The sequence below is a fragment of the Gymnoscopelus braueri genome (genome assembly GCF_963280865.1).
Source record: "Gymnoscopelus braueri genome assembly, chromosome: 20".
In the NCBI taxonomy this organism is placed as follows: domain Eukaryota; kingdom Metazoa; phylum Chordata; class Actinopteri; order Myctophiformes; family Myctophidae; genus Gymnoscopelus; species Gymnoscopelus braueri.
Window position 1 is genome coordinate 14,598,380 of NC_137622.1, and position 25,911 is coordinate 14,624,290.

Below are 25,911 nucleotides of genomic sequence, written 5' to 3' on the forward strand. Positions count from 1 at the left end.
TCTCTAGCCTGCTCTGACAGCCTGGGCGGTCGTTCTCCTCAACTTTATTGATCCTTGCCTCCACGGAGAGACGGAGGGTGCTGGTGTTATCCTGTGTGTCCCATGCATGGGAGGTGTCCTGGGAGCAGGTAGGTGTACTGACCGTCCGCCCCGGGGTCTTTCAGTTCGGCTCCAACCGAGGGTGTCGGTCGGTGGCCAAATAGAACTGATCTACAAGCTAAAAACTTAGCTAAGCTAACGTTGGCGACGCCGACACGTTTAGCTTGCAGATCGGTTCAGTTTTTTTTGGCCGAGGAGACACCGTCGTGCAATGGAGTTGGGCTTTAACAGCAGTTACCGCATTGGGGGGGGAGTGTTGGTGTAGGTGTAGGCCTCTGGGTCAGGTTATAGATGTCTAATGAAGGCTCTCTAGCCCGTTATGTCTCTTGTATGTCTGATGCGAAGTGGTTCAGTTTGTCTGCATCATGACCCCCTAGATCCACAACATCATGTCATAGACCCCGGTGAGACCAATGACTTCATTCCTTGTGTGTGTGTGTGTGTGTGTGTGTGTGTGTGTGTGTGTGTGTGTGTGTGTGTGTGTGTGTGTGTGTGTGTGTGTGTGTGTGTGTGTGTGTGTGTGTGAGAGAGAGAGAGAGAGAGAGACAGCCATGCTGCATTTGGAAGAAAAAAAACAGAAACATGATCACGAATTGTATTACTATCAACGTTTTTATTGACATCTGAGCCTAAGAACGTGCACTCTTTGCTCAGTAGTATTATAGGCTATGCCTATAGCTCTGGTCCATAGCGTTAGAAGGAGTAAGGAGAACTCCTTCTAACGCTATGGAGACACAAGCAATTCTATTTTCAATATCTTGAAATTAAAGGACCCCAATGGAAACAAGCCATATAGTGCTTTATTGGGTTTAAAATCCTCTTAACAGACCCTGCACTTCCCTGTGCTTGTCTTCGCTAACTGTTAATAAAGTATTCAATCAATCAATCAATCAAGAATCTAGAGTTGCAATACCAACCCTTGACAGCCCATACATCCAAACAGAAAAGTCCTATCTGATTGTATTGAACAACATTAAACTCACCAACATTGCAGATGTAGGGAAAGCTTGAATTATCCTTTTTCTATCTGCAAAGTGTTTTTTTCATAAAAATCCACCATGGACATGTTATGAGCTACTTTCTGTTCATACATTACATGCAGGTGATAATTTTTCAATTCACTTTGGGCAACGGTGTATCTATACAAGCAGTCCAGGTGGCATAGAAGCATAGACATGTGCTGTTTCACACTGATTTGACATGACACACTATACATCATACATTGTTATATTGTCATCATTTATTATCATATGTTATTTCACATATGGCAAAATATGCACAACTTTGCCATCTGCAAATACATGTACATTACACATTTGATCACTTATTTTGCTCTGTATGTTTCAATGCACATATTGCAACATCCTCTTGCTATGAACAGATCTCACATACCTTATGACCTTTTTAACCCATTAAGACCTGGAACACATCTGTGTCACTTTAGATGTCTTTGGCTATTCATAAATAGCAGATATACAAGCTCATAGCGCGGCACCGAGTGCCGCGCTATGAGCTTGTAGATCTGCTATTTTTGAAAAATCATTTTTTTACAGATTTTTTTCCAAAAAAACTGTTAGGATTTAGACGTTATTATAAATAGTGCCTAAAGCAGTGTTTCCCAGCCCTTTTCATTTCACAGACCTCAATTTTATATGCATGATTTGGCGACAGACCCCCTCACCCCCAATTAGATTTAGTCTCTGCATGGGACCCCAATCTAAGAATATTTGTATTGTTACAGTAAATATAATTTGGTTCAGAATTCCATAACCGTCTATACTGGTAGATGGACAGATAAACGGTGAAACAAAATAGTCTTGTATTTTCTCTCTAATTTTACTAGTCTACTTGTAAATGCAATAAATGGTGAAGTTTAACTGTCACTAGTTTCAGTGAGGACCCTGGAACCCCTCAAAGACCCCTGGAGGTGCACAGTCAAACCCCATGAACCACTGGCCTAAAGGATGTTTCCTATCCACAAGATTCCTAGGGCATGGTGGGCATCACTTCCTGTCGATTTGATCCCTGATCAAATCGACAGGAAGTGACACCCACCATGGCCTAGGAAACTTGTGGATAGTATTTCCCATTCTAGCTGCAGCAGCAGGCTCCATGTGGATTTGCTCGTCCATTAGGTGTGGTGTTGTGAAGCAGTGGTTCTCAACCTTTTCAGGCCGTGACCCCTCAAAATAATCATATTTGAATTTGAACCCCCCACCGTTACAAGCACTTGGAATTGTAGGAGTTACATTTAGTTTGACTCTGTTCCACAGATAAATATCGTGAAAAAAGCTGATCTACAAGCTCAGCTATTTAATTTTGTTTTGCCTCTTCCCTATATTTGACCATTTTGGCCAAGGTTAGATTTTTTTTATAGTATAGTTTGTTGATTACTTTTGATGTGGTAATGGACTTTCTTTTGGGTATTAAAAAGGTCTTAAAAGTCCTTAAAGTGTCTCTTCACTGTCATCTGGGGACCCCCAAAATCATGGGTCCCAACCCACAGGTTGAGAACCACTGTGTCTCTGCTCCAGACCGTGGTGCTGCTGATTCTGAAAGCCCATCTAATCACTGACTCTCACACAGAACCTCAACCACATCAAGCCAGTTTACTGAGGCTGTTACCGGTGCTTAGCGAGGACACAGCCTGTAAGATGGAGGGTGAACGAGGGCGTTCGAACTCGGCATCCTGGTCTTTATTTCATTTCTTGATAATGGGTGTAAATAAGAAAGCAAGGGAGAGCAGCTTACCCCCACCCTCCTTGTTTGAAATCAATACAGTTTCAGAATGGCCGTAGGCTATAATGCTGCTCCAAGTCTGTGTGCGTGTGCTGTGTGCACGCGTGCGTGTGTGTGTGTTTGTGACTGTTTTGTCCCTGTGCATGAGTTGCACCTAGTCGTTCTGTGTCAATATCCATCCAACTGATGGAATGAAACCATTGCAACAGAGCCCTGCATAGTGGACCTGTGTGTGTGTGTGTGTGTGTGTGTGTGTGTGTGTGTGTGTGTGTGTGTGTGTGTGTGTGTGTGTGTGTGTGTGTGTGTGTGTGTGTGTGTGTGTGTGTGTGTGTGTGTGTGTGTGTGTGTGTGTGTGTGTGTGTGTGTGTGTGTGTGTGTGTGTGTGAAAATCTTAAAGAAATAATTTTTTCTATCTTTAACCTCAGGGCTTTCTAAATTACGTAAAACATGGAATTTATCCTGTAGTCAGTTGCAGTGTTACTGTTAAACAAAAAACATGATTTATTTTGGTTAGTAATATTATATAGACTGCTGCTACTGATTGTTTTAGTCGCTATAATCTGCTTGTGATTATTTTATCCAAACGCCACTTTATATTAATTCTTGTGTCATTGCAATTTTAATTCTTTCTGCTTTGTGACTTGACATGTGTTTTAACATTATACATGTAAGTTATTTTATTTTTAGTAAGTTTTTTTTATTTTTTGAGAAAGTATGGAGGACTGCGAGGATAACAAAAGAATGGGAAAGCTGAGGGAAATGGGGAAAAATAGAGGATGGAAGTGTAGAGAAGTAAAGATGTGAGCAACTCTCCCCTTGGGTGCAGTGAGACAGCCAGCTGGGCACACATTTGAGCGAAAGGGAGGATGGGGAGAGGGAAAAGGAGGAGAGGAGGCAGAGAGAACAGAGAAGGATGAAGGATTCATTTTTCATCTGAGTCATCTGGTGTGGTCATTCACCAGCTCCTATTTTACACGTGTGTGTGTGTGTGTGTGTGTGTGTGTGTGTGTGTGTGTGTGTGTGTGTGTGTGTGTGTGTGTGTGTGTGTGTGTGTGTGTGTGTGTGTGTGTGTGTGTGTGTGTGTGTGTGGAGAGAGATATTTGAAGATCTGCGGATCCAGTCCGCGTTTACTACAAATAGCTAAATCAAGTTAAACATTTTCTTGAAAAAAGAGAAATGAAGTTTGTGCTAAAAGAGGCATTTAGAACTGTTTCACAGTGCAATGTAAGTCAATGAGGAGACTCATTTCTAATAAACGAAGTAAGTATTCTAAACCTATCCAATACACACTACTACAAATGATGTGGAACAGGTATGCCACCACTGTGTGTGTTCCCCTAATATGTTACTTTTTACTTTTTGAACTCTAAACTCCCAAGTGAAAACCTGTAGGCTGAACCTGTAGGCTGAACCTAATCAAAGCTAGGCATATTACAGCATTTTTAATTGGATTTAAAATAAAACCATCAGCTTTTATTATTAACTCTTCAGGGTTTCAATATTCAAGATTCAAGTGCCTTAATCTTCCTCAACTGTGAGATGAAGTGTCTTTGATAGTTTAATGCTCATGTTGCCTTATTGGATTTCCAACCCCCCTGCAGTAAAAGACTAGCCTACATAATGCCTGCCAAACTGAGAGGCTGAAATGTTCGACTCCATTTAACCTGAGGAATAACAAACAACTGTGACTGTCCACCGTTCTATAGCTGCGTGCTTTACTGCAGGGTTTCTCAAACGTTTTCATGTCAATGACCCCCAAATTGATATATATTTGGCCGCGGACCCCCATCTGAAACTATTTTGTGCCAGGGACCCCCTGAAGAGAAGATTTGTGTAAAAAAAGAAAATCAAGATTATTCAAAACATTTTCGATAATGTTTCAAATATTCATGCCATGCTGTGAGCTTGTACATCTGCTATTTTTGAATAGCCAACGTATAGATGGATAAAGTGGTTAAATTGATTGTGATGCTGTATTAACACATTTTGCTGCGGACCCCCTGGAACCCCCCAAGGACCCCACTTTGAGAACCAATGCTTTACTGAACACACACACACACACACACACACACACACACACACACACACACACACACACACACACACACACACACACACACACACACACACACACACACACAGTCCCTCCAGCTACAGTAAGAATAACAGCTATCCTGTTTCCTCATGACAGAAGCGTCAACACTTAACATGGCCATTATCTCTGTAGACACATCATGTGTGCGCATGTGTAATATATAATACAGTGTCTATCAGCATAAATCAGCCATCTGACACCTTGATTCAGTGTGTGTGCACGCCTGCACGGCCACGCATGCACTTGCGTTGATATTATGCGAGCGCCGATTATGTGTTGAAAATGTATGCAGAATGTTAGTGTCTGTGTGTGAGCATGGCTACGGGAAGTCATGGCTGGTGCGTTAAACCCTATAAGACCTGAAGCCGATCCTAGAAATGTCTTCTAAATCCAACAGGATTCTGAAAAACATATATTTCTAGATCAGTGGTTCTCAAACTTTTTCATGTCAAGGACCCTCAAAATGATATGTATTTGACCACGGACCCCCATCTCAAAATATTTTGTTCCAGGGACCCCCAGAAGTAAAGATTTTAGTTAAAAATGTTCGCTTTAAAAGAATATATATTCAAATATTTGCACACATGTTCACGATTTTCCATAAATAGCAGATCTACAAGCTCGTAGCGCGGCACTCGGTGCTGCGCTACGAGCTTGTAGATCTGCTATTTTTAAATAGTTAAAGTGTAAAATAATGCTTATTTTTTTTAGCTCAAATCAAAAAATGACACAGATGCGTTCCAGGTCTTAATGGGTTAATTAGCAGGCCAAGCAGAGTTTAGACACTTCAAGCTCTCAGCCTTTCTCAGTTTCTGTTCTTCACAACATACATCAGTTCCAACTTCCAACCCACCTGCTTCATTAGTTAAATGAACAAATCAGGCCACAGAGTAATGCTGGATATGTTTTGGAACGATGGATTTGCTGTCATCGGACGGGGGTTGAAAATGAAAGTATGAACGTACTGTACTGACAGATTCCAACCATATCAGGCACTACCATTCATTGTGAATAAATGGGGTATTGAAGAGCAGGCTGTCAGCATTTCAACTTTAGGAAGCTTGCTTGTGCAACCAAATGTTTTCCTGAGAACGCTTGTGATGTGCTGTGACTTGTTTTGCTTTCTGCCAGTGTTATTATCATTGTAAAACTTTGTGTACATCTGCCAGTGGTGGATTTTATTGGTGTCATCCAGGTTTTATCAGTTTTGTGTTTTGTTCTCTCCTTTGCAGACAGAGCCGGTGATCCTGACTTTGTGGCAGGATGAGTGAGGCGGAGGGTCAGTTCTACAGCGTTCAGGTGGGGGACTCCACCTTCACAGTGCTAAAACGCTACCAACAGCTCCGTGCCATCGGCTCAGGGGCCCAAGGAATCGTCTGGTGAGGGCACAACTAGACATGCAACAGAAATGTAGAGACAACAAGTATATTATTAGTATAATATTTAGAAATTGGATATATGTTTGAGGAGATTTTTCTACTGCTGTCAGAGCAATTCAGTGCTTCAGTTGTTAGATTTCAAGGTCAATGCCAAGGCACTTAAGTTTGTTGGCAAAATAGGCATTTATTCAGAAAAAGGTGAGTCTTTCACCCGTCTGGCTATCAGTGTGGACACACTGAAATGGGTCTAGTCTGTGGCCCAACCAGGTATTTCTGTCATTCGGGTTGTTCCACACCGATTTAATTCTATTGTAGGGAGTTTTTAAAAATCCCCCTGCATCAGAATAACCACCTGAGTGGCTAAAATCAGAATCATTTTCTAAATGTACATGTGAATGTTATTTACTGTAGTTTTTTACTTCTTAACGGGATTTGATTGCATGCTGCACTGCATCTGATGAGATCACCGCAGAGGGTACAGTATGTTATTGCCTGTTGTGCAACACCTAGAGGCTACATGTCATACTAGGAATTCATTATATAGACCAGTGTTATAAAATGCAACCCTCGCTCTGCTTTACCTTCTATAAATGAAGAAAGAGGGGAAACTGAAGGGCACCTTCCTTCCTTTTTAAAAGATAAACGGATAAACCAGAGAGCAGCTAGCTACGAGGACACATCTATTTTCCTCCTCATTATCTTATCATTCCGCTCGGTTTCCTCCTGTGTCCCTGCCTCTCCCCTCTGTCCGTCTGTGTCCAGTTCTGCTCTAGATTCCGTTCTAGGTATACCAGTGGCAGTGAAAAAGCTGTGTCGGCCCTTTCAGAACCAGACCCATGCTAAGCGGGCCTACAGGGAACTGGTGCTGCTCAAATGTGTCAACCACAAAAATGTAAGGAGTCTTTTCTGGTATTTGAGGGAATGTGCTTACTGCTTGTTTAAGGCATAGTGGAGTATGTCCAATACAGATCTTCTTCAAGATAAGAAAGCAGATATTCATCTCATCTCAACTACCTTATTAGATTTGTTCAGGACTGAACGCAACCATCAGTCAAAACAAATCTTACACAAGCTGATATTTGCCGCCTTTGTTTGATAAGACAATGTAGGCAATGACATGAAAATCCTAAAAGAATGATCTCAGTATCCAGGCCAACTTACATGGTCTGTTGAGGTACTTTCCCATTACGGTAGCGCCGCTCCGGTCGAGTGTTTCCATTAGCGAGTGAGGATGAGTGAAGAGTCCGGAAGTGTTTGAAAAACCACAATGACGACATGCATACGCGACGTTTATGCGTCACCATGTGTGACAGTTTGTCAACACAAAAACGCCTGTGTGTTCATCGTCTTGTTGTTTGTCATTATTGTTTTGTTATTCGGACATCCCGAAACGGAGGACATGCATAAAGATATACATTCAGATACAGATACAGATGAGACGGACACCGAAGATACAGACGAAGATGAAAGAGAACGAGAGCAATGGATGAGACTAGACCATTCGACGGTTACCGGAGGCTCTCTCATGAGAGCGTGTCCTCCACTGACCACTGCATTATTTGCAGTGGTCAGAAAAGTTGCGCGTAGCTACTGTGATCCCACGGAAAGACTGCCTCAGCGACGCTGGTAAACAACACAACACTTCTCCGACCGTGTGTAATTTAACCAGTCAGTGATTGTAACTTGAACCCTCCCATCTAGCCCGGTTCCTCATCTCATAACCAGGCCAGCCTGGTATCAACTTCCAGGTCGATCAGCGCGTTTACAACCGGACCGGGCTGAGGTGGAAACACCAGCAGAACTGGTTCTCCACCGTGCCGAATTGAACCGTACCGCGCTCAAAACCCTAGTGGAAAGGTATCTTTTAGTTGGGACAACAAAGAGTTATTAAAAGACGAATGGATGGGCTAATTTGAGGAAAGGGAGAGTGTCAGCTTGCTGCATTTCAAATATCATTTCTTTGCTGCGAGTTCCAGAACCCAGGCAAAGCCCACTTAGCTTTCATCCCACAGTCGGCTACCTCTCCATTGTAGACTAATGGTCTGTCACTCTGCTCGCAGATCATCCGTCTCATCAATGTCTTCACGCCTCAGAAGTCTCTGGAAGAGTTCCAGGACCTGTGAGTAGCAGTAATGTGTGTCCCTCTGCCTTCTCTCCGGTATCCCTCAATGTCCCATCTTAATCTGTCCAGTCTAACTCTCTCTTTCCCATCTCTCTGGTATTTCGCTCGGTCCCTTCAGTCTGCTATGTCTCTCTACCCTGTCTCTCTTGTATCTCTGTCCCGTCTCTGGTATCTGTCTCGGTCACGTCTCTCCAGTAACTCTCAGACCACTAGTATGTTTCTCCATATGTAATTGTCATTCTCTACCTCCCTGTCCCTCCCAGATATCTGGTGATGGAACTTATGGATGCCAGTCTGTGCCAGGTGATCCACATGGACCTGGACCATGAGAGGATGTCCTACCTGCTCTATCAGATCCTATGTGGCATCAGGCACCTGCACTCTGCTGGCATCATCCACAGGGTGAGACCCCCTGCTGGGATATGAGGGCGTCATTCATTCTAATCTTCCCCCGCCAGGCACATGTTGATCAATCTAAAGTTTGTAAAGATCTTCTCATCCTTTCTCCCCCCACCCTGTCAGGATCTGAAGCCCAGTAACATTGTGGTGAAGTCGGACTGCACGTTAAAGATCCTGGACTTCGGCCTGGCCAGGACGGCCTGCACTAACTTCATGATGACGCCCTACGTGGTGACCAGATACTACCGAGCTCCAGAGGTCATTCTGGGTATGAAGTACAAGGAGAATGGTAAGGAGGATCTTCACCTGGCAGCAGGTACCTCTGGACTTGCTGGTCACACGGCTAATGCACTGACCACGAAGTCACAATGGTCCTCTTCTCTACCCGTACTTTCCCGTCTTCTCTTTTCCTACAAACATAACGTAGAAATTCCCCCAAAACATTGCAGTATTTCAGATGTTAAATGAGTAGTTTGATGACCGGCGGTCTCTCCTGTGGGAGACTCAAGGAGTCTCCTTTTGAGTCTCCTACCGGATACATTAGCATCTTTCCGCCGGTAATCAAATTATTGGCTTAGGAATGCGACAAAAACCCAAAAATCTCCATGAATTCAATTCTTCATGGGGTGTGTAATTGATAGACAATATGATTTTCTTTTGGGTGAACTACTCCTTTTAAGCTCTGAAATTAACACATGATAAATGTTAAGAGGGATGAATGAATCTGCTGCCTAAAGCCTGTCATTTTAAATCGAAGCTCTCCATCGATTGTACATCAGATTACTCCTCTGTCTGACCTAGATTCTTGATCAGCATGGAAAATATTGACGGATCACATAGTGATTGTGATGATGATTATTGATTGTAATGGATGCTGCTGCTCTGCTGCAGTAGACCTGTGGTCGGTCGGCTGTATAATGGCTCAAATGATCTCTCACAAAATCCTTTTTTCCTGGAAAGTAGATCAGCTATTTTCGTTTATTATTTTAAGATTAGAGCATTTAACTCTTTAAGACCGGGAATGCATCTGTGTGTCATTTTTAGATTTTGTTGAGCTATTCAAAAATAGCAGATCTACAAGCTCATAGCGCGGCACTCGTACTGTAGATCTGCTGTTTTTGAAAAATCATGAAAAGTTTTGCAAATATTCATTTTTTTCTTCTTCTTTTTTTGGAAGACATTTGTAACTCAACTCTTTGCTTCTGGGGGTTCCTTGAACTAAATATTTTACAAATGTTCGCTTAAAAAAATATATAATCCAAGATTTTGCCACACATTTTCACGATTTTTTCAAAAATAGCAGCTCTACAAGCTCATAGCGCTATGAGGTGTCTATTTTTGAATAGCCAAATAAATCTAAAAGTGACACAGATGCTTCCCCGGTCTTAAAGGGTTAAAGTGGTCATACATAATATGTTCAGAAGCATCTTCCATCAAATCCTAATGGCCTCGAATATTTCATAAAAGCAAAGGTTAGAGCCTCAGTCTGGGATTTCTTCACCTGGTTGGCAGTATGTAGAACAGCAGGAACAATATTACTAAAACATCATCATTTTACATCTTGTGTTAATTGTTTAGGAAACAGCGCTAGTGTGTCCTTATCGTGGCATAAACATAGCAAAAATAATTAGTTGTAGGTGTCTTGGGTCATTCCACACCGCCGTGGGCAATGACAGAGTTCTGGCAGTGTCCCAGTGTTGATATAACTACAACAAACACTGTCATAACAGCTGCCAACATCGTCATACCAACACTGTTATAACAGTTGTCAAAGCTATATGCATGTAACGATTTATCCTAAATCGATTCAAACTGGTGACAAATTTTAAATTGATTTAATACAAAATGTATCGTGATGCAAACAGCAGAGGACACTTAAAAGAAGAGATCTTTGTAAGAATTGATATTGATAAAAAGTTTTCAGTCAGTCATTTGCTAACTGTATTGAAAAGAGGATAAGAGAAAACACAGTATTGTAAACAAAAACAAAAAAAGAAAGAAAGAAATTACTGGATTTGTGTAAGATGAATCATTCTCAAAAAGATTTGTCTGTAAAGTGTTAAAAAAATCGTATCGTGAACCTAGTATCGTCATTCAAATCGTATGGTGAGTTGAGTGAATCGTTACGTGCCCGTGGGTGCTACAGCTAAAGTGTTCTGGAGGCCCTCGCTTTTAACTCAAATGAAACTGAGATAGAGGGAAGCAGGAGTAGTTTAGCAAACACCAAGAGACACACACACACACACACACACACACACACACACACACACACACACACACACACACACACACACACACACACACACACACACACACACACACACACACACACACACACACACACACACACACACACACAGCTGTGTAAACTGATAAGCAGGCCAGCATGGAGAGGGGAGACAGGGTTGGAAGAGAGTGAGAGAGAGAAGGAACCATAGAATGAGGCATCTCGTTAGCTAGAGCACTGGTTCTCAAAGTGGGGACTCCAAGCACCCCTGGGGGTCCCCAGCAAATGAGGAACAGTTTAAGCCCAATTTGAATTTTTCGGCCATTCGGCACAAATCTTCTCCTATGGGGGTCCCTGGCACAAAGTCTTTTCAAATGGGGGTCCACGGCCAGATAGAAATCAGTTTCGGGGGCCTTTGTCATGAACATGTTTGAGAACAACAGAGCTAGAGGAAAGACCAGATTAAAGAGAGGCTTCTGAAATGAGGGACACGGTGTTGGTACCCAAAAACAATAACCAACAACAACCCAATGCAGGATGGTCAAGGCGGGCCACCAAACCATCGTACTTAACCCATTCAATCTGGGAACGCATCTGTGTCATTTTAAAATTTCTTTGGCTATTCAAAAATAGCAGATCTACAAGTTTGTAGATCTGCTATTTTTTTTAAATCTTGAAAATCTTTGCAAATCTTTGAATATATAGTTTTTTAAAGCGAAAAATTGTAACTCAAATATTTGCTTCTGGGGAGTCCCTGGAACAAAACATTTTGATATGGGGGTCCGCGGCCAAATACATATCTAAATCCTAACAGTATGTTGCTATATCAGTGGTGCTCCAACTTTTCCATGTCAAGGACCCCCAAAATGTATTTGGCCGCGGACCCCCATCTCAAAATATGTTGTTCCAGGGCCCCCCAGAAGCACAGAGCAGAGTGTTTGCATTAAAACATATCTACTATATATATATATATTCAAAGATTTGCACACATTTTCCACGATTTTTCTAAAAATTGCAGATCTACAACTTCATAAGCTTGTAGATCTGCTATTTTTGTATAGCAAAATAAATCTTAAAATGACACGGATGCGTTCCCGGTCTTAATAGATTAACCAGAACACGTGGTAATATAATGTCAGTACGGAACAGGAGAAGTATTTTAAAGCACGCTGCTTTCAAACGGCGAAATGAACTGCACAGTTGACGCCACAATTATTTTATTAGGCCACTTGAAATAAACGGACTACTGTGCATCATAGAAAAGGGGAGAAAATAACAACTGCTACGCATAGATCTAATATACATTATACTAGAAGAGCATTTCCCAAGTCAAATCAAGTTGGTGATGAGCTACTTGACCTAATATGGTGTCATCAGCTGAAAAACATTATCAGTGATGGAGCACCATGACACAGGTATACAATATTGCTTTGTCTACGTACGTAGGTGTACAGTAGGTCTAATAAACACAGTGATTATTTGATTGACAATTATTCAAATAAATAAATACAAAGTAGCTCTGCTTACATCATAGGTGATTTTTTTGGGGCTTTCCGCTGGGCAAAATCGTCAATCACATCCTTAGGGTACAGAGGAATTCTCGATAGTGTGCGAAGTCTTCATCTTCGCGTTGTGGCATAGTCAGCCTAACTTTAAAGGGCCTGATTACAATGTTAAGGGGCCCTAACTTACACCCCTGGGGGTACATGTCCACTATTTCCAAGTTTGTCATCACTTTTAAAGCATGAGGTGTTCCATTATGTGTGTCTTCATTTCACAGCGACCATGTTTCATTCCTGATTATGGTAGGTGTTATGTGCCCATTTGTATTGACCATCCTATGTATATGTGATTGATTGTGTGTGTTCTCTGTTCCCAGTGGACATCTGGTCGGTGGGGTGCATCATGGGAGAGATGGTGAAGGGCAGCGTCATATTCCAGGGAACGGACCGTATCCTGCACTGAGTGCACTCAGTCTGTTTGTCTCTCTAGACTCTCTTTCTGTCTTATTCCAGTCCCTGTCCCTGTTTCAGTCTGGGCTACTGTCTCATCTCACATCAGTCCATTGTCTGACTGTCTTATTGTACAGCTCCATCAATGTCTCAGCTATTGAATAAGTCCACAGAGGCGTTTCTATGAACCCAGATTTGAACATGAGGCATCGAGGGCATCTTGGTGAATGGCTATCAATCCGTTCAGATATCCATTTAGCACCTTGATTGATAGAGGGGATCCGATTGGAGTGACTAAAGTCATTTGCATTTATATTGGTTATTTCACCTCCACCACCCTGCCCTCACCCCGTCCATCTGCACCTGGCTCTTCGTTATAAAGGTTTAAATAGCTTTGGTTTGAGAACAGACTACTTGCACTGCCGTTCCCAACAGCCGAGTGACACAGGGTTTCCAACAGCCGAGTAACTGCGGCATACAAACTTCTTGTTCTTTAGCAGGTTAGTTTATTACAATATGAAGATGGCAGACTGAAAGACATACATGTTTGACTACTGGAAACGTTGTGCTTGTATCTGTTAACGTTAATGTTGTGTGCGTCGCAGTGGTCAGTAGAAAGACATGCATGTCATTTGTCAGGACTAATTGTTTTGGGCTTATTTATGGTTAATGTATTTGGTATTTGCTATACCAGAACACTGAGAAATGGTGCAAGATTTTATTTGCGTATTCCTATCAGCTGCCATATTTGCCCCAGTAGTCTTATTTGAAGTAATGCAGGACTTAAAAAGTGTGTTATGTTTGGCTTCAAATCTCAAGAATCCAGCCATAAAGTGTGTGATAAACCATTTAAGACCACTGGTCGGTCCACCCACCCTGGTGTAGCGGTTGGACCATAAAAATATTAACTTAAATGAAAATTGCTAATAACAAAAATTAAACGCTACAAAGGGTGCATGTATCAATCCATACCGCCATCTCATGAACGCTTACAAATTCAGAAGTAACCAGTTTTTAAATACAGTAACCCTTGTACCCACATTGTAGTTCACAATAATAATAACAGTAAGACACAACACACAGCATTTCAGTTTGTTTTTTTATTTATTTATTGAAAAGTTCTTGGGGGAATAAGGGAATTCAATCAAAAGTCAGTTAAATAATTTGTATAGCACCTTTCATGACATGAAATGCAGCTCAAAGTGCTTTACAGAGCAAGAATACAATTACAGAAAAAAACAATTTTCAGTCATAAAATAAACGAAAACTCTGTTTTAACCCAAATCCACTTCAGGTTTTGACAGTTCCCAGTTCCTTCCCACCAAATGAAAGACAATCAGAAAACAAACTCAAAACCTCCCTTTACGGTACTAAATAACAATCCTCCAGAAATAAACAAAGTTTTCCTTTTAATGTTTTAAATCAAATAAAATTCCTCTTCTTTAAATCAGATTCCTCTTCACAAAATATTTTTTTTAAGACCGACCTGTAACTCCACTCCAGTCAATCCCGGTGGCTTTTTGTTTCACCGCTCCGTGGGCCAAACACGTTAACACAACACTAAGTGATCGGGCGTAAAAGACGTTGCCGTTTTCCTCTTCAGCATGCGTTCATGGGGGAGACGTCTATGAATGGGTTGCCATCAGATCCTCCGTGCAAATCGCAATCTATGAGAAGCTAAACTAAATAAAAAGTTGCGCTACACCAGCACAGCAGCCAGCCACCACCACTTCCTCCTTCACTCACTCTAATCAATCGCCTTTCATTCATTCATAGAAAACAGCGGGGCTGAAAGTTGATAGCCTGTTTGAGCTGCTAGAGTTCTCTATGGTTGATGAGTCGGAGGAGTGTATATGTTACAGGGAAATTGGCATTCCAGGGAAATTGAAAGGGGAGCGCTTGTTTTCACCGCCCCCCAGGCAATTCTGTAGAACCAACGCTAGAGGGCAATGCAAGCCAGACATGAGCCCCACACCACACACACGCACAAACGAGCACGCGCGCACACACACACCCGCGAACAGCCTTATTCCATGCAGTTTAAGCACAAGGGGGCGAGGGGGCGGGGCTGGCGGGCTATGTTAGTGCAGTGAGTGGCAGTTGGGGCAAACCATAGAGGGGCAAACGCAGTCGGACGGCGCTTAGTCGACTAGCAGATTATCGGCCGGTCGGCGCGGGCACTCGCGCCTGGAGGCGCTCGGGCGCGCCTCCTCGGCCTCAAGGTCTGCTGAGTCGCCGCGCCTCCGTCATGGTCCAAAACTATACTTTATCGGCAAAAAAAGTAGTCCGCGGTTGTTTGAAAAAGTAATGTCCCAAGCGGGAGTCAAACCCAGACTCCCAGTGGTAGTGGATGGGGAGTCCAATGATTATCGAAGTGCGCCACTGAGGCCGGTATGTATGTATATCCATGTTGTCGTCGTCGTCCTCGCATCAAAGCACCGCCTCGCAGCCCCGCCCGTGCCTAAAAACAAGCGCTCCCCTTTCAATTTCCCTGGAATTGCATGCTTAAGCATTAGCATATGATACAGGTTACATACTGTTTGCTGTATGACAGTGGTTCTCAAAGTGCGGTCCAGGGACTCTCAGGGTTCTAAATGTAGAGCCATATGAAATCCGTTTTATTTTTTTCCCAATTCCGTTTTATTTTTTCCCAAATTCTGTTTTTTCCATTTTAATATTTCTGAATTCTGTATTTTGCTTTTTATGCTCATTTTTACCATAAAAAAAGTGTCTGGTAAGTGGAAATGAATAAATGTCCACAATTTAATAAGATATAACAGTCCATACATGTCTCTGAAAGAATACTCAAAAATGTTACCCAAAAGAATTCGGTCTGAGCATGCGCAAAATGGCGTCGCCCATGTATTATTATCATTTCTATCGTCTTTTTAAGACGATTTCTACGTGGATTTTATTGTTATAAAGTAGGATGTGGCCATGCAAAATGGTGGTGTCCCGTGGATTTGTAAAAATTCGCGGTAAAAAAAAATATTTTACCACGAATATTATTTATATTCCAAATTCTGCAATATTCCGTTTTTTATTCCAATTCCATTTTTATTGGTCATTTCCGTGATTCCGTCCGCGATTCCGTTAACATGGATTTCATATGGCTCTATCTAAATGGACCCTTACAAGTCTGTAACTCTGACCGTATACAACTGGAACCAAATGGTTCCGTTTGTATACTGTCAGAGTCAAGGGGGGGTCCTTGGAAATGTTATAGTAGGTGGGTGTTAACTCAATACACCTTTTGTATTACTTCATGCCTTTACCTTGATTTCATGCCTGTGTTGTGTGTTGGGCCTTGACAAGTGTGCGTCCAGACATCGACCAGTGGAATAAAGTAATCGAGGTGTTGGGAACGCCTAGTCTGGAGTTCATGAATCGTCTCATGGAGACAGTAAGGAACTACGTGATGAACAAACCACAGTATCCCGGGTCCAACTTCGCTGAGCTCTTCCCTGACTGGGCCTTCCCCTCCGACTCGGAACACGACAAGCTCAAGAGTAAATATAAACTCATAACAATAACATTACAGTATTATGGAAGCTTTCATTCATATAATATATGTCGTAGTGGTTTATACCATTTGGAAACAACGGCATGCATACAGCGACAGTAGCAGCTCACGGTGAGCTTGTAGATCAGCTGTTTTCGGCACACAACACCGGCGTGCAACGGGAGTATAAGTCAGGTATTACTGTAACATTCAAAACAGCGGCATTTACTGTAACATAATCCCCTAACTAGACATTCATTTACTGTTAGAATTGGCTCTGATTGAGTGATTGACATTTTTAGTGACAAAAATGCATACAGTATACCTGAACATATATTTGTAAATTTCTGTCAAAAGGACAAAAATGCATATACATGCACATAATTTGTACATTTCTGTCAAGAAGGATAAAACGAGCTTGAGAGCTTATTTCCAGCTCTCTGATGGAGTATTATGTTGTAGGCATAAAGGACATCCTAAGTAATAAATAGGGTTTTATGTAGAGCTGAATTAGTGAATGCCAGAGGTCTGTACTCTATCTAGGTGAGTTTATATGTAAACTCTTGAGCAGGGAGTAGGAGTCCCCTCTGGTGTGGGTTAAAGTCCCACGTAAATAAAATGCTCTTTCACAATACCATACTCTTGAACAATCTGATAGTGTGAGAAAAAATGAAACCATAATTACATGCTGAGCTTTAGTTTTTTAACCCTTTAAGACTGGGAACGCATCTGTGTTTTTTCAAATATAGCAGATCTACAAGTTCATAGCATATGAACTTGTAGATCTGTTTAGAAGAATCCCCAGAAACAAAGATTTGAGTCACAAATGTTCGCTTTAAAAAACGGGTTAAATGCCCATCTTATTTATTTTGTATATCTCAGTTTCATTCCTTAATTTTAAATGCCTTTTATTGTCTTTAAAAGTTATTTGAATTGCCATTGTGTATGAAATAATGCTATACAAATAAACTACATCTGTTACCATTTTTGCCATAACAGCGGGTCAAGCACGAGACCTGCTGTCCAAAATGCTGGTGATCGACCCGGAGAGCCGCATCTCCGTAGAGGAGGCCCTCAATCACCCCTACATCCATGTGTGGTATGACCCCGGGGAGGCTGATGCAGTAAGTGGGCCGTGCCAATTGAGACAGTTGGGGGCGGGGGGGGGGCATGGATGGTGGCGATGTCTCCACAAATTTCATAATGTGACCTTGTCTTTATCTCACAGCCTCCTCCCCAGATATCAGATAAGCAGCTGGAAGAGAGGGAGCACAGCATTGAGCAGTGGAAAGGTAGGCTACAGCGCCCTCTAGAGGAATGTACCAGTATACTTTGTTGCATAGAAAGAATTTGAGTTTGTGTTTGTTCACACAATATATGAAAACATTATATTTCCAAATGGGGGCATAGAACCAATTATTATGTCAGAGCGAGAATTCAACAGTCTTGTAGCTGTGGCTATAGAGGATTTCCTGAATCTTTCAGTTTTACAGATGAGGGCAATATATACTGTGTATATATATATATATGGATATATTTAAATTTAAAGGGACTATGACATGGCCCGAAAATATCATGTATGATACCCGATATTGAAAACGGGTTTTTGCACTGCAGACTGAGACGAGACCCTGCGTCCTGCGAGCCTTTGCTGCTGATGTCAAAGTCCGTTCTACACACAGTGCAACATCATGCATGAAATTCGTCAATGCAACGACGATTGCTCACTAAAATGCGTTTTTCTTTTCAGCATCTTTGGTTGATCATCTGCGTTACACAAACAGTAAGCCTAGGAAGCGAGTGAGCGCAGTTTAATTCACAACACTAAGAAATATAGGCATTGTATCACCACAGCAGTGTTGCCACATCGCAAGAGAAATAAGCAGCCAGGTCTTAGTGTGGATTTTGGATTGTTGAATTGTTGAATATGGATTGTTTACTGCTGTCTGCTCCACTAACTTCCTGCTCAAAGTGGGGGATGCGATGCGCCTTGTTGCGTGTACCCTCACGGTACATGGATGACTGACAGGGGGACGGGGCACATGAAGTTTCAGCCCTGTCTATAATAATCAAAGTTGAACAACTACGTGACCTATTTATTAGCTGAAATTAAAACGAATGTGTTTTATAAACACGCTGCGGCAGTCCCGCAGTGCATGTATTATAATCTCCATGACCATTTCAAGCCGATCAGAAGGAGCCTCTGCTCAGAGGGGCTGGTTCGCGGATAGAGCTGTACTGTGATTCAGCTGAGGGGAGGAGCGACTCGGGGCGCCGAATTCAGGCTCCCCCCGGACACCCAGCAGGTTAAATGACCAGAGCGATTTTGACCATTTCAATAAATAAGCACAAACAAACTACTTCACATGAACAATGTTGGTGTAACTAAGAGATTTGGGTGGAGATATATATTTTTTATTTGCACAGATTTACAAATAAAATACATTTTCATCTGCTCTATTTCCTGGTTCAGAGGTGCGGGGCGAGGGGAGAGTGTGCTAGGTAGGCACGGCAGATAGACGATAACGTTTCTCTGTGGTGGGAGGAGCCATAGGGGACAGTCAGTACAGTAGATAAGAATCATGATAAGAGTACATTATACACTATAAAATATACCTCAGGCCCGGCGTGACGTCATCAAAACCAAAAACTTGTTTTTACCTTAGATTTTTTTTTGGGGGGGATGTCACGCCCCCCTTTAAAGCTTATTGGATAACAAGAAAAAAGTAGGCATTTACACAGACATACTAGGTACTGTCTTGGATGTATGCTGATGATTCTGATCATTTTTTGTCTCCACAGAGCTCATTTATGAAGAGTTAATTGACTGGGAGGAGAGGAGCAAGAATGGAGTGATGAAAGAGGACTATTCAGGTGCATAGTTTATTTTTTATCGTGCAACATACTCCAAGGATCAAAGCTAATTAACATTAGCTAAATACAGTAGCAAATATTGCATTGTGGTGTTTGGCCTGGTGTTTGCCCATTGCCTATTAGATTCATGTTTACTCTACTTTCTGCATACAGTATGTCACTATCACTGTAATGGGTGACCTGTATGCGAGTGCTGTATCTGACATTTAAAAAGCTCATACCGATGTAATCTTGCTCATGTTGGTTTATGATTTCCCCAATGCACGCGTTCGTGAACTGTCCCGTTAACTTGACACCAGGTCGAGAGTTTAACCTGTTTTAAATCAAATTACTGGTGCACAGACATCGATTGAATCCATGTATACATGTCTTTGATTAGTAGTAGCAGCATCTGTTTATGAAAAGCCTTGATTAAGGAAAACCTGTGTGTGTGTGTGTGTGCGCTTGTGCGTGCACAGTGTGAATGACAGAGAGCGGAGTGGGGTAACCAGTGTGTGTGGAACAGCCTCTCTTCTACACTCAAAGTTTAAATGTTATATGAAATATTGGGCAGTGTAATCAATATATCAATGCCATTTGCTGTATACTAGTATTAATATTAGCATTTTTTCGCTGTTTTTTTAAATAAAAATCTAATTTAATCGTAACCGAGGTAAAAGTATGAAACAATTGTGATATTGATTTAAGTCATATCGTCCATCCCTAATGTATGCTCACGTGCATTGTTTATAGCAATATAGTATTCAATATGATTGTGTTTGTTTGTGACAGATGCTGTGTCTGGTTCAGCCTCCCAGTCGTCTTCAGCCAACGACATCTCGTCCATGTCCACAGAGCAGACGCTGGCCTCCGATACGGACAGCAGCAGCATCGATACGCTGACCGGACCCCTGGATGAGAGCCAATGAACGTCTGTCTGTCCGTCTGTCATTCTGTCTGTCTGCCCCACTGTAGCTTAATTTATACTCCCATCGCACGAGACCATTGTACTACGGAGGATAGATTAGGATTGTTTCCCCTTAATTTTCCATACAACGGCAGATTGCCACCTTTTTCTCTTCCTCTCTCCTTCATTAGGGTATTCTTTTTGTTGTTTTCTCTGTGTTGTGCGTCTTCCCCCGCCAACGTCAACAGATAGGTCTATTTTTCTATTTTGTTTGCGTGTGGTCCTCTTGTTATGTACAGTACGCCTAGAGGTGTACGTGTCACTGTTATGTGAACTCAAAGGTTTATCGGTTTATTACTCTTATTATCACCTCTGTGGAGATTTTCCAACTTGATCAAATATACTGGAACACACAATATTCATCCATTTTATCAGGAGCAGGAGTCTACACCCGTGTTTGATTAATTTTGGCAATTTCTGGTAAATTTCGACCATAAGAGAATAGAGTCTAGTGTTCCTGTTAGATCAGAGAAACACTGAAGGCAGACCACAGCACTTGAAGCTGATGGCTGCTTTCTTGCATGTTACAGCAAACTCGAACAAATGCAGCTTACTCTTGGACCGACCATGCAGCACTCTAATCACTAATCCAAGGTTGGCGCAATTTATTGTTATTTTCTTTTTTAAGCTAGCTAGCTGGCAGTATTGCGAGAGTGGTGCTTTCCCCAGTGGTTTTTAATAATTGGCTTGAGTGATGTGTATTTGAGCTTTTACTCCCGACAGCTAGGAGCCGTGGTTGCAGTGTTACCATTTTTATTTCCTGTAATAATGTACTGTATGTAAAGGCATCATGATCAGATGCCCATAGTGTAAGTAGACCCTTTTATCGCAAAAGATAAATCACAGTATATTTGTTTTCTTAGGAAATTCAGTGTACCTGTAGAATTATGATATCATGCAATCACCCCATGTGACATACGGTACTATCAATGTGTATTAACATCATAATCCTGTACATTGTGGGGGGAATAGATCTGTAATTGTATTTATTTTTTTGTTTTTATTCTTTTGTTTTGCAAAGTGTTGCACACAATTAATGATGTTTGAAGCCCATGAAAATCAAGTTTCAACGTATTTCATTGACAACCTCATGCATGGGCTGCTATTACTCTAAAACCATTCCATTAGTGCTGGAACAACAAGATTAATCTCCAATCACATCTACAGGCAGTAAAACATAAGTAATGACTTTTAACTTGCATGGTGGCAAAAAAAAATATCTTTCACCTTGACACCTTTAGGACCGTTCTTGTTGTAAAGAGAACCTCCATCAGGTCAATTATTTTACTTCAGTACCTTGTTCTTGGTTCTGAAAGCCTATTTGTTTTGTTTTCTTGTAAGCCTGTATGTGTGTATAATGGTTATCAAAGTGCAGCTCTCGCTCATTTTCTCCTTGGAATTGTTCTGAAGACAGCAGTTGCCCTGATTGTAAAGGCAAAAAAGTGCGGAGAACGGTGGAGAGCGTTGGCCCAGCAATACGAAGTAGAGATGTCTAGAATGTGGACTCTACCGTTGTAGAACTGGATCTGCCTCTGGCAGATGGATTGCATAGTGTGATGGACATATGGAAACGACACTATGGAGTCAAAACGAGGACTTAAGCACCATGTTGTACTCTTATGTTTTGCTTTTGAAAAAACCATGACAACCTTATTCATCCAATCATGCCTTAAATGACCAGAGGGGGCCATCGCTTGCCTCCTGAATCGTGTCAGATAAGGACTGAGCATTGGTGTGCTCAGGGCTGTCCTGTATGTTTACCATGTTTTTTTTGGGGGGGGGAAGCTTCATTGTATACACTGTACATCTCAATTTTTTTAGGTTAATTGTTCCCTTTTATTTTGTCATTTTCAAATATGTCCCATCTGATTGCAATGACCACACTACATTTGGTCTTCATTTATTGCCCTTCCTCAAGAAATAAAGTGGACTTCTCCAAGGATAAATTTTATTTTCATGTATACTGGTTCATAGGTTTCACAGAAGTTGTATAAAGCATCATTAACTGGACATAGATTGGGCAATTTACAAATGTAAAGGAAGTTAGTAATTATGCAAAAACAACCGGCCAACACAAAATGCCGGTAAATGGCTCTTTCCAATGTCCAAATCATCTCTAGCCTTTAGACTTATGTCTTATAATTTTTTTTGGTGCACTTTTCAGACAATGTTCACACACACTCAGAAGCTCCTGACAATGCACTCGGTCTTCTTGGCTTCATTATTAAGTTCTCCAAACGTGTCAAAGAACTGCTCCAACTCTCTCTGCAGCGCTGCGTTGTGCAACTCCGCAGTGGCCCGGAGCTCTTCCGACTCCGCGATCTTGGCCTGGACCACCTGGTACCACCGTTTCTGTTGGGCCAGGTTGGCCCTCAGACCCACAACCTCCATCAGCAACTCCTCGTTCCTCTGCTCCAGGCTTCAGACAAATAAGGAGAGGAGACGGGTGAGAAACTAGATTGTAAAACCTTGGGGGGTATTCTAAAATTAGGTATGTTAGGATATTAAGTATGATAGGTTATTATAAATGTTATAAAAAGTGGGGGAAAGAACAAAAACACGAGCGTATAGGCTATTTGTAGATGGGTCAGGTAGGTAGGTTCACTTCCAAGAAGCAATAGACTTGACATGTCTTAACATGCAGGTCAGAAAACAGTATTTGATCTCAACAAAACTAAAACCTACATGTAATTCTCATTTTGTTGAAATTTACTATCAGTGGGCTATCCCCTCAGTTATAGACGATATAGCCATATCAAAAGCGGCATGCACACTCTCATCATAGAACGCATGGTTGTGTACCTGGGAAGGGGGTGTAGGTGTGGATCATATCTTAAAGGTAAGGTAGTGCTATGCCTTTGGTTGCCTTGTGCATAGATCATTTTGAGAGTTTTAAGTTTGGGGGTTTGAAGTAACAGGGTTTTGAGTGAGCATGCCAGCAGTCCAACAAGGAGGGAGTTGCAATTGTCAAGCCTGGAGATGACTGAGACTTGGATAAGAATCTGGGCAGACTCCTTGGTGAGGAAGTCTGATCCGCCAGATGTTGTACAGTGTAAACCAAGTAGAGTATGTGCACTGCAGGCACTCTGGGAGGTGATACCCAAAGAAGTATCTGGAAAATGTGTTGACGGACTAACATTTAGATTTTCCAGCGTCTTTTAACAGTCAAAATAAACGTATCAACAACCAGACCAGGCTTTACGTACGTACGCACGCACGCACACACACACACACACACACACACACACACACACACACACACACACACACACACACACACACACACACACACACACTGACTGTACTATACCAAGCTGGTCCAGTCTCAGAGCAGTGCCAACAGGCATGACATTTGAAGGAGACTTGCTCTATCTATATCAGTAATAAGTGTGGTATGTGTTCGTCGAGGTCAGCAGCATTGCACCTTTATTTAGCTCTCTTTCCAATGCTGCACAGTAGAACTATTTCTATAGGTCAGCCTCATGGGCTAGCTGTGCTTGTTTCTTACACAGAAAACCACTTAACCAGAGGAAGACAAACTTTGTAAACAGTTTTATGATGCTTTTAAATACATGAATAGGACACACCCAGAACGGGCAGTCAACAGATTATGCAATGCAAGATATAAGCCAAATTCAGAGAGGAAGAATCATATTACTATACTAATGGGATCCAGATTTTTCCCACTGCAAACAAAGAAGTACATTTACAATATATTATAACAAGACAAGTCATACAAGCATATAAAACACTAACAGGAAATTGTACAGAATCCCCCATGGCTCTCTGCTGAATTAAACAGGATGTGGGGGTCAACAGAATATCTCAGGGCATAACTACAGTAACTGGTCTTGAAACTAGAGATTATCTAATATCAAGACGACTGTATAGCCTCATCAAACTAGAGGTTACTTTCGTGGATATAAGTGATATATATAACGCGTTCGGAGCTTGTAGATCTGATTTTCACTACTTAAACTTTTTTTATTCGATTTTTGAAAATGTATGAAATTATGTTGAAATTTTTCTTCAATTTGAAAAGTATTTTGAAATAATGATTTTTTTTTTATAGTAAACGAAAAAAGGGATATTTACTCATGAGCCAGAAAAATGGGTCCACGACCTAAACATGGGTACCGACCCAGTGTTTGGGCAACACTGACCAATACAACCTTAGAGACTCACTAACTGGACCTAAAACTAGAGATTACCTATTATAAGTGTAACTGTACAGAGATCTTCTCACCAGGTCATGTGAGTTGGTTCAGGTTAATCTGTTTGTTTGTGTTACCACAGCACTCTGACCGTCTGGTGCGTTATTATAAACTCTAGCTGGTTCAGATTGAAATGTGTGCCAAGCCGGGCCACATGGATGTTGTTTGTTTGTGTACATGTGCGTGTGTGTGTGTGAGCGTGCGTGCGTACGTGCGGTTGGGGGGGCATGCAGCAATGCAGCATGCAAAAGAAAAGAAGAAAGACCAATTCAAATGAAAATGAACATTACCTATATATTCGTATCTCATAATCCTCCCTCTGTCTGCCGATCTGCTGCTGGAGGTTGGTGAGTATACTGCGAATGGCACTGGCTGAGGGGTCGGCCACGGGCAGAGGAGGAGGAACCCTCGGCCCCTGCTGGGGGAGCTCCTCCGGGTGGGGGGCCACCGGTAAGGGCCCTTGAGCCTGGAGCCCTCCTTGGCTTGGGTGAGGAGGACTGGCTGCTGCCGACGTTGGGAGGTGATGAGAGGAAAGCCTAGGAACCTCCATGTCCAGCTCTGGCTGCTGCTCTGGGACCATTTCCTGCATCTTGTCAGCATCGGTGCTCCCAGTGCTTTCTCCCAGGAGGATCTCACAGGACGACCACGTGCTGCTCTCTCCACTCACCCCGTCGGCCTCCATCATCGTCTGCTGGATCTGACCCGTGACATGCTGCCGCCGCTGCGTATCGTCCTGGAAGCTGGTTTCCATGGCCATACCCTCTAGCAGGTCGTCGGGGGTGACGGCGTCATGGAGGTTGTCATAGACGGACAGAGCACTCTCATGCTCTTCCCTTTGCGGTGGACTGGCGCTCCTCTCTCTGCCCTGTCCTCCATCTATCCTCCCCCCTCCTCCCCCTCCTCTTCCTGTTCTGTTTCTCCTGAGCTCTGCGTCCCAGCCCTGGGTTCCCAGGCCTCCTCCCCAGCTGCAGTAGCTGTGATCTGGCCAGAAGCCAGGTCCTCCTCTCCCCCCACCCAGTGTGGGAACCTCAGGCACAGTTGGGGCTCGGCCAGCCACAGGGTTGCAGGGAGCCGGGAGTCCAGTTACAGCGAGGCGCTGACGGCCCAACACGCCGTCCCTCTCCCTTCCCCTGTGGGGGGCAAAAGGTGGACAGTAGTTGTCGTACAGGGGGTCCGTGGATGTGGAGCTGGCTGTGGTCGGGGTCTCGGCAGGCAGACAGGGAAGCTCCATGGTCCAGCCAGACACAGCGGGGTGACCGGCCCCTAGGGGCCAACCTCTGAGGTTGGAGACTTGTGATCGTGTCTCAGAGACAGAAAGGTGTGGAAGTCCCCTTGTCTGCTGCTCTGCTGTGCTCTCTAGACA

At 42.6% G+C, this 25,911-nt stretch overlaps 2 protein-coding genes across 2 annotated transcripts; one reads left to right on the forward strand and one right to left on the reverse strand.

Annotated features, from left to right (window-relative positions):
• On the forward strand, positions 1-22,574 carry mapk9 (mitogen-activated protein kinase 9). Its single transcript, XM_080416663.1, has 12 exons — positions 1-128; positions 6,166-6,312; positions 7,075-7,204; positions 8,373-8,431; positions 8,698-8,836; positions 8,957-9,122; positions 12,940-13,011; positions 16,339-16,521; positions 17,514-17,638; positions 17,743-17,806; positions 19,317-19,388; positions 20,160-22,574. The coding sequence occupies exons 2-12, from the start codon at positions 6,197-6,199 to the stop codon at positions 20,294-20,296; spliced, it is 1,263 nt and encodes a 420-aa protein (XP_080272789.1). The 5' UTR covers positions 1-128; positions 6,166-6,196; the 3' UTR covers positions 20,297-22,574.
• On the reverse strand, positions 22,266-25,911 carry LOC308076432 (uncharacterized protein). Its single transcript, XM_080416664.1, has 2 exons — positions 24,839-25,911; positions 22,266-22,753 (listed from the first exon to the last, which is right to left on the reverse strand). The coding sequence occupies exons 1-2, from the start codon at positions 25,777-25,779 to the stop codon at positions 22,516-22,518; spliced, it is 1,179 nt and encodes a 392-aa protein (XP_080272790.1). The 5' UTR covers positions 25,780-25,911; the 3' UTR covers positions 22,266-22,515.

Bases quoted from the DNA above. Each gene is read 5' to 3' on its own strand.
- mapk9 (XM_080416663.1), top strand. From the start codon at position 6,197: ATGAGTGAGGCGGAGGGTCAGTTCTACAGCGTTCAGGTGGGGGACTCC. The intron at 8,432-8,697 runs GTGAGTAGCAGT...TGTCCCTCCCAG, and splicing joins CTGGAAGAGTTCCAGGACCT to ATATCTGGTGATGGAACTTA. The intron at 19,389-20,159 runs GTGCATAGTTTA...TGTTTGTGACAG, and splicing joins GATGAAAGAGGACTATTCAG to ATGCTGTGTCTGGTTCAGCC.
- LOC308076432 (XM_080416664.1), bottom strand. From the start codon at position 25,779: ATGGAGCTTCCCTGTCTGCCTGCCGAGACCCCGACCACAGCCAGCTCC. The intron at 22,754-24,838 runs GTAATGTTCATT...ATTTGTCTGAAG, and splicing joins TATGAGATACGAATATATAG to CCTGGAGCAGAGGAACGAGG.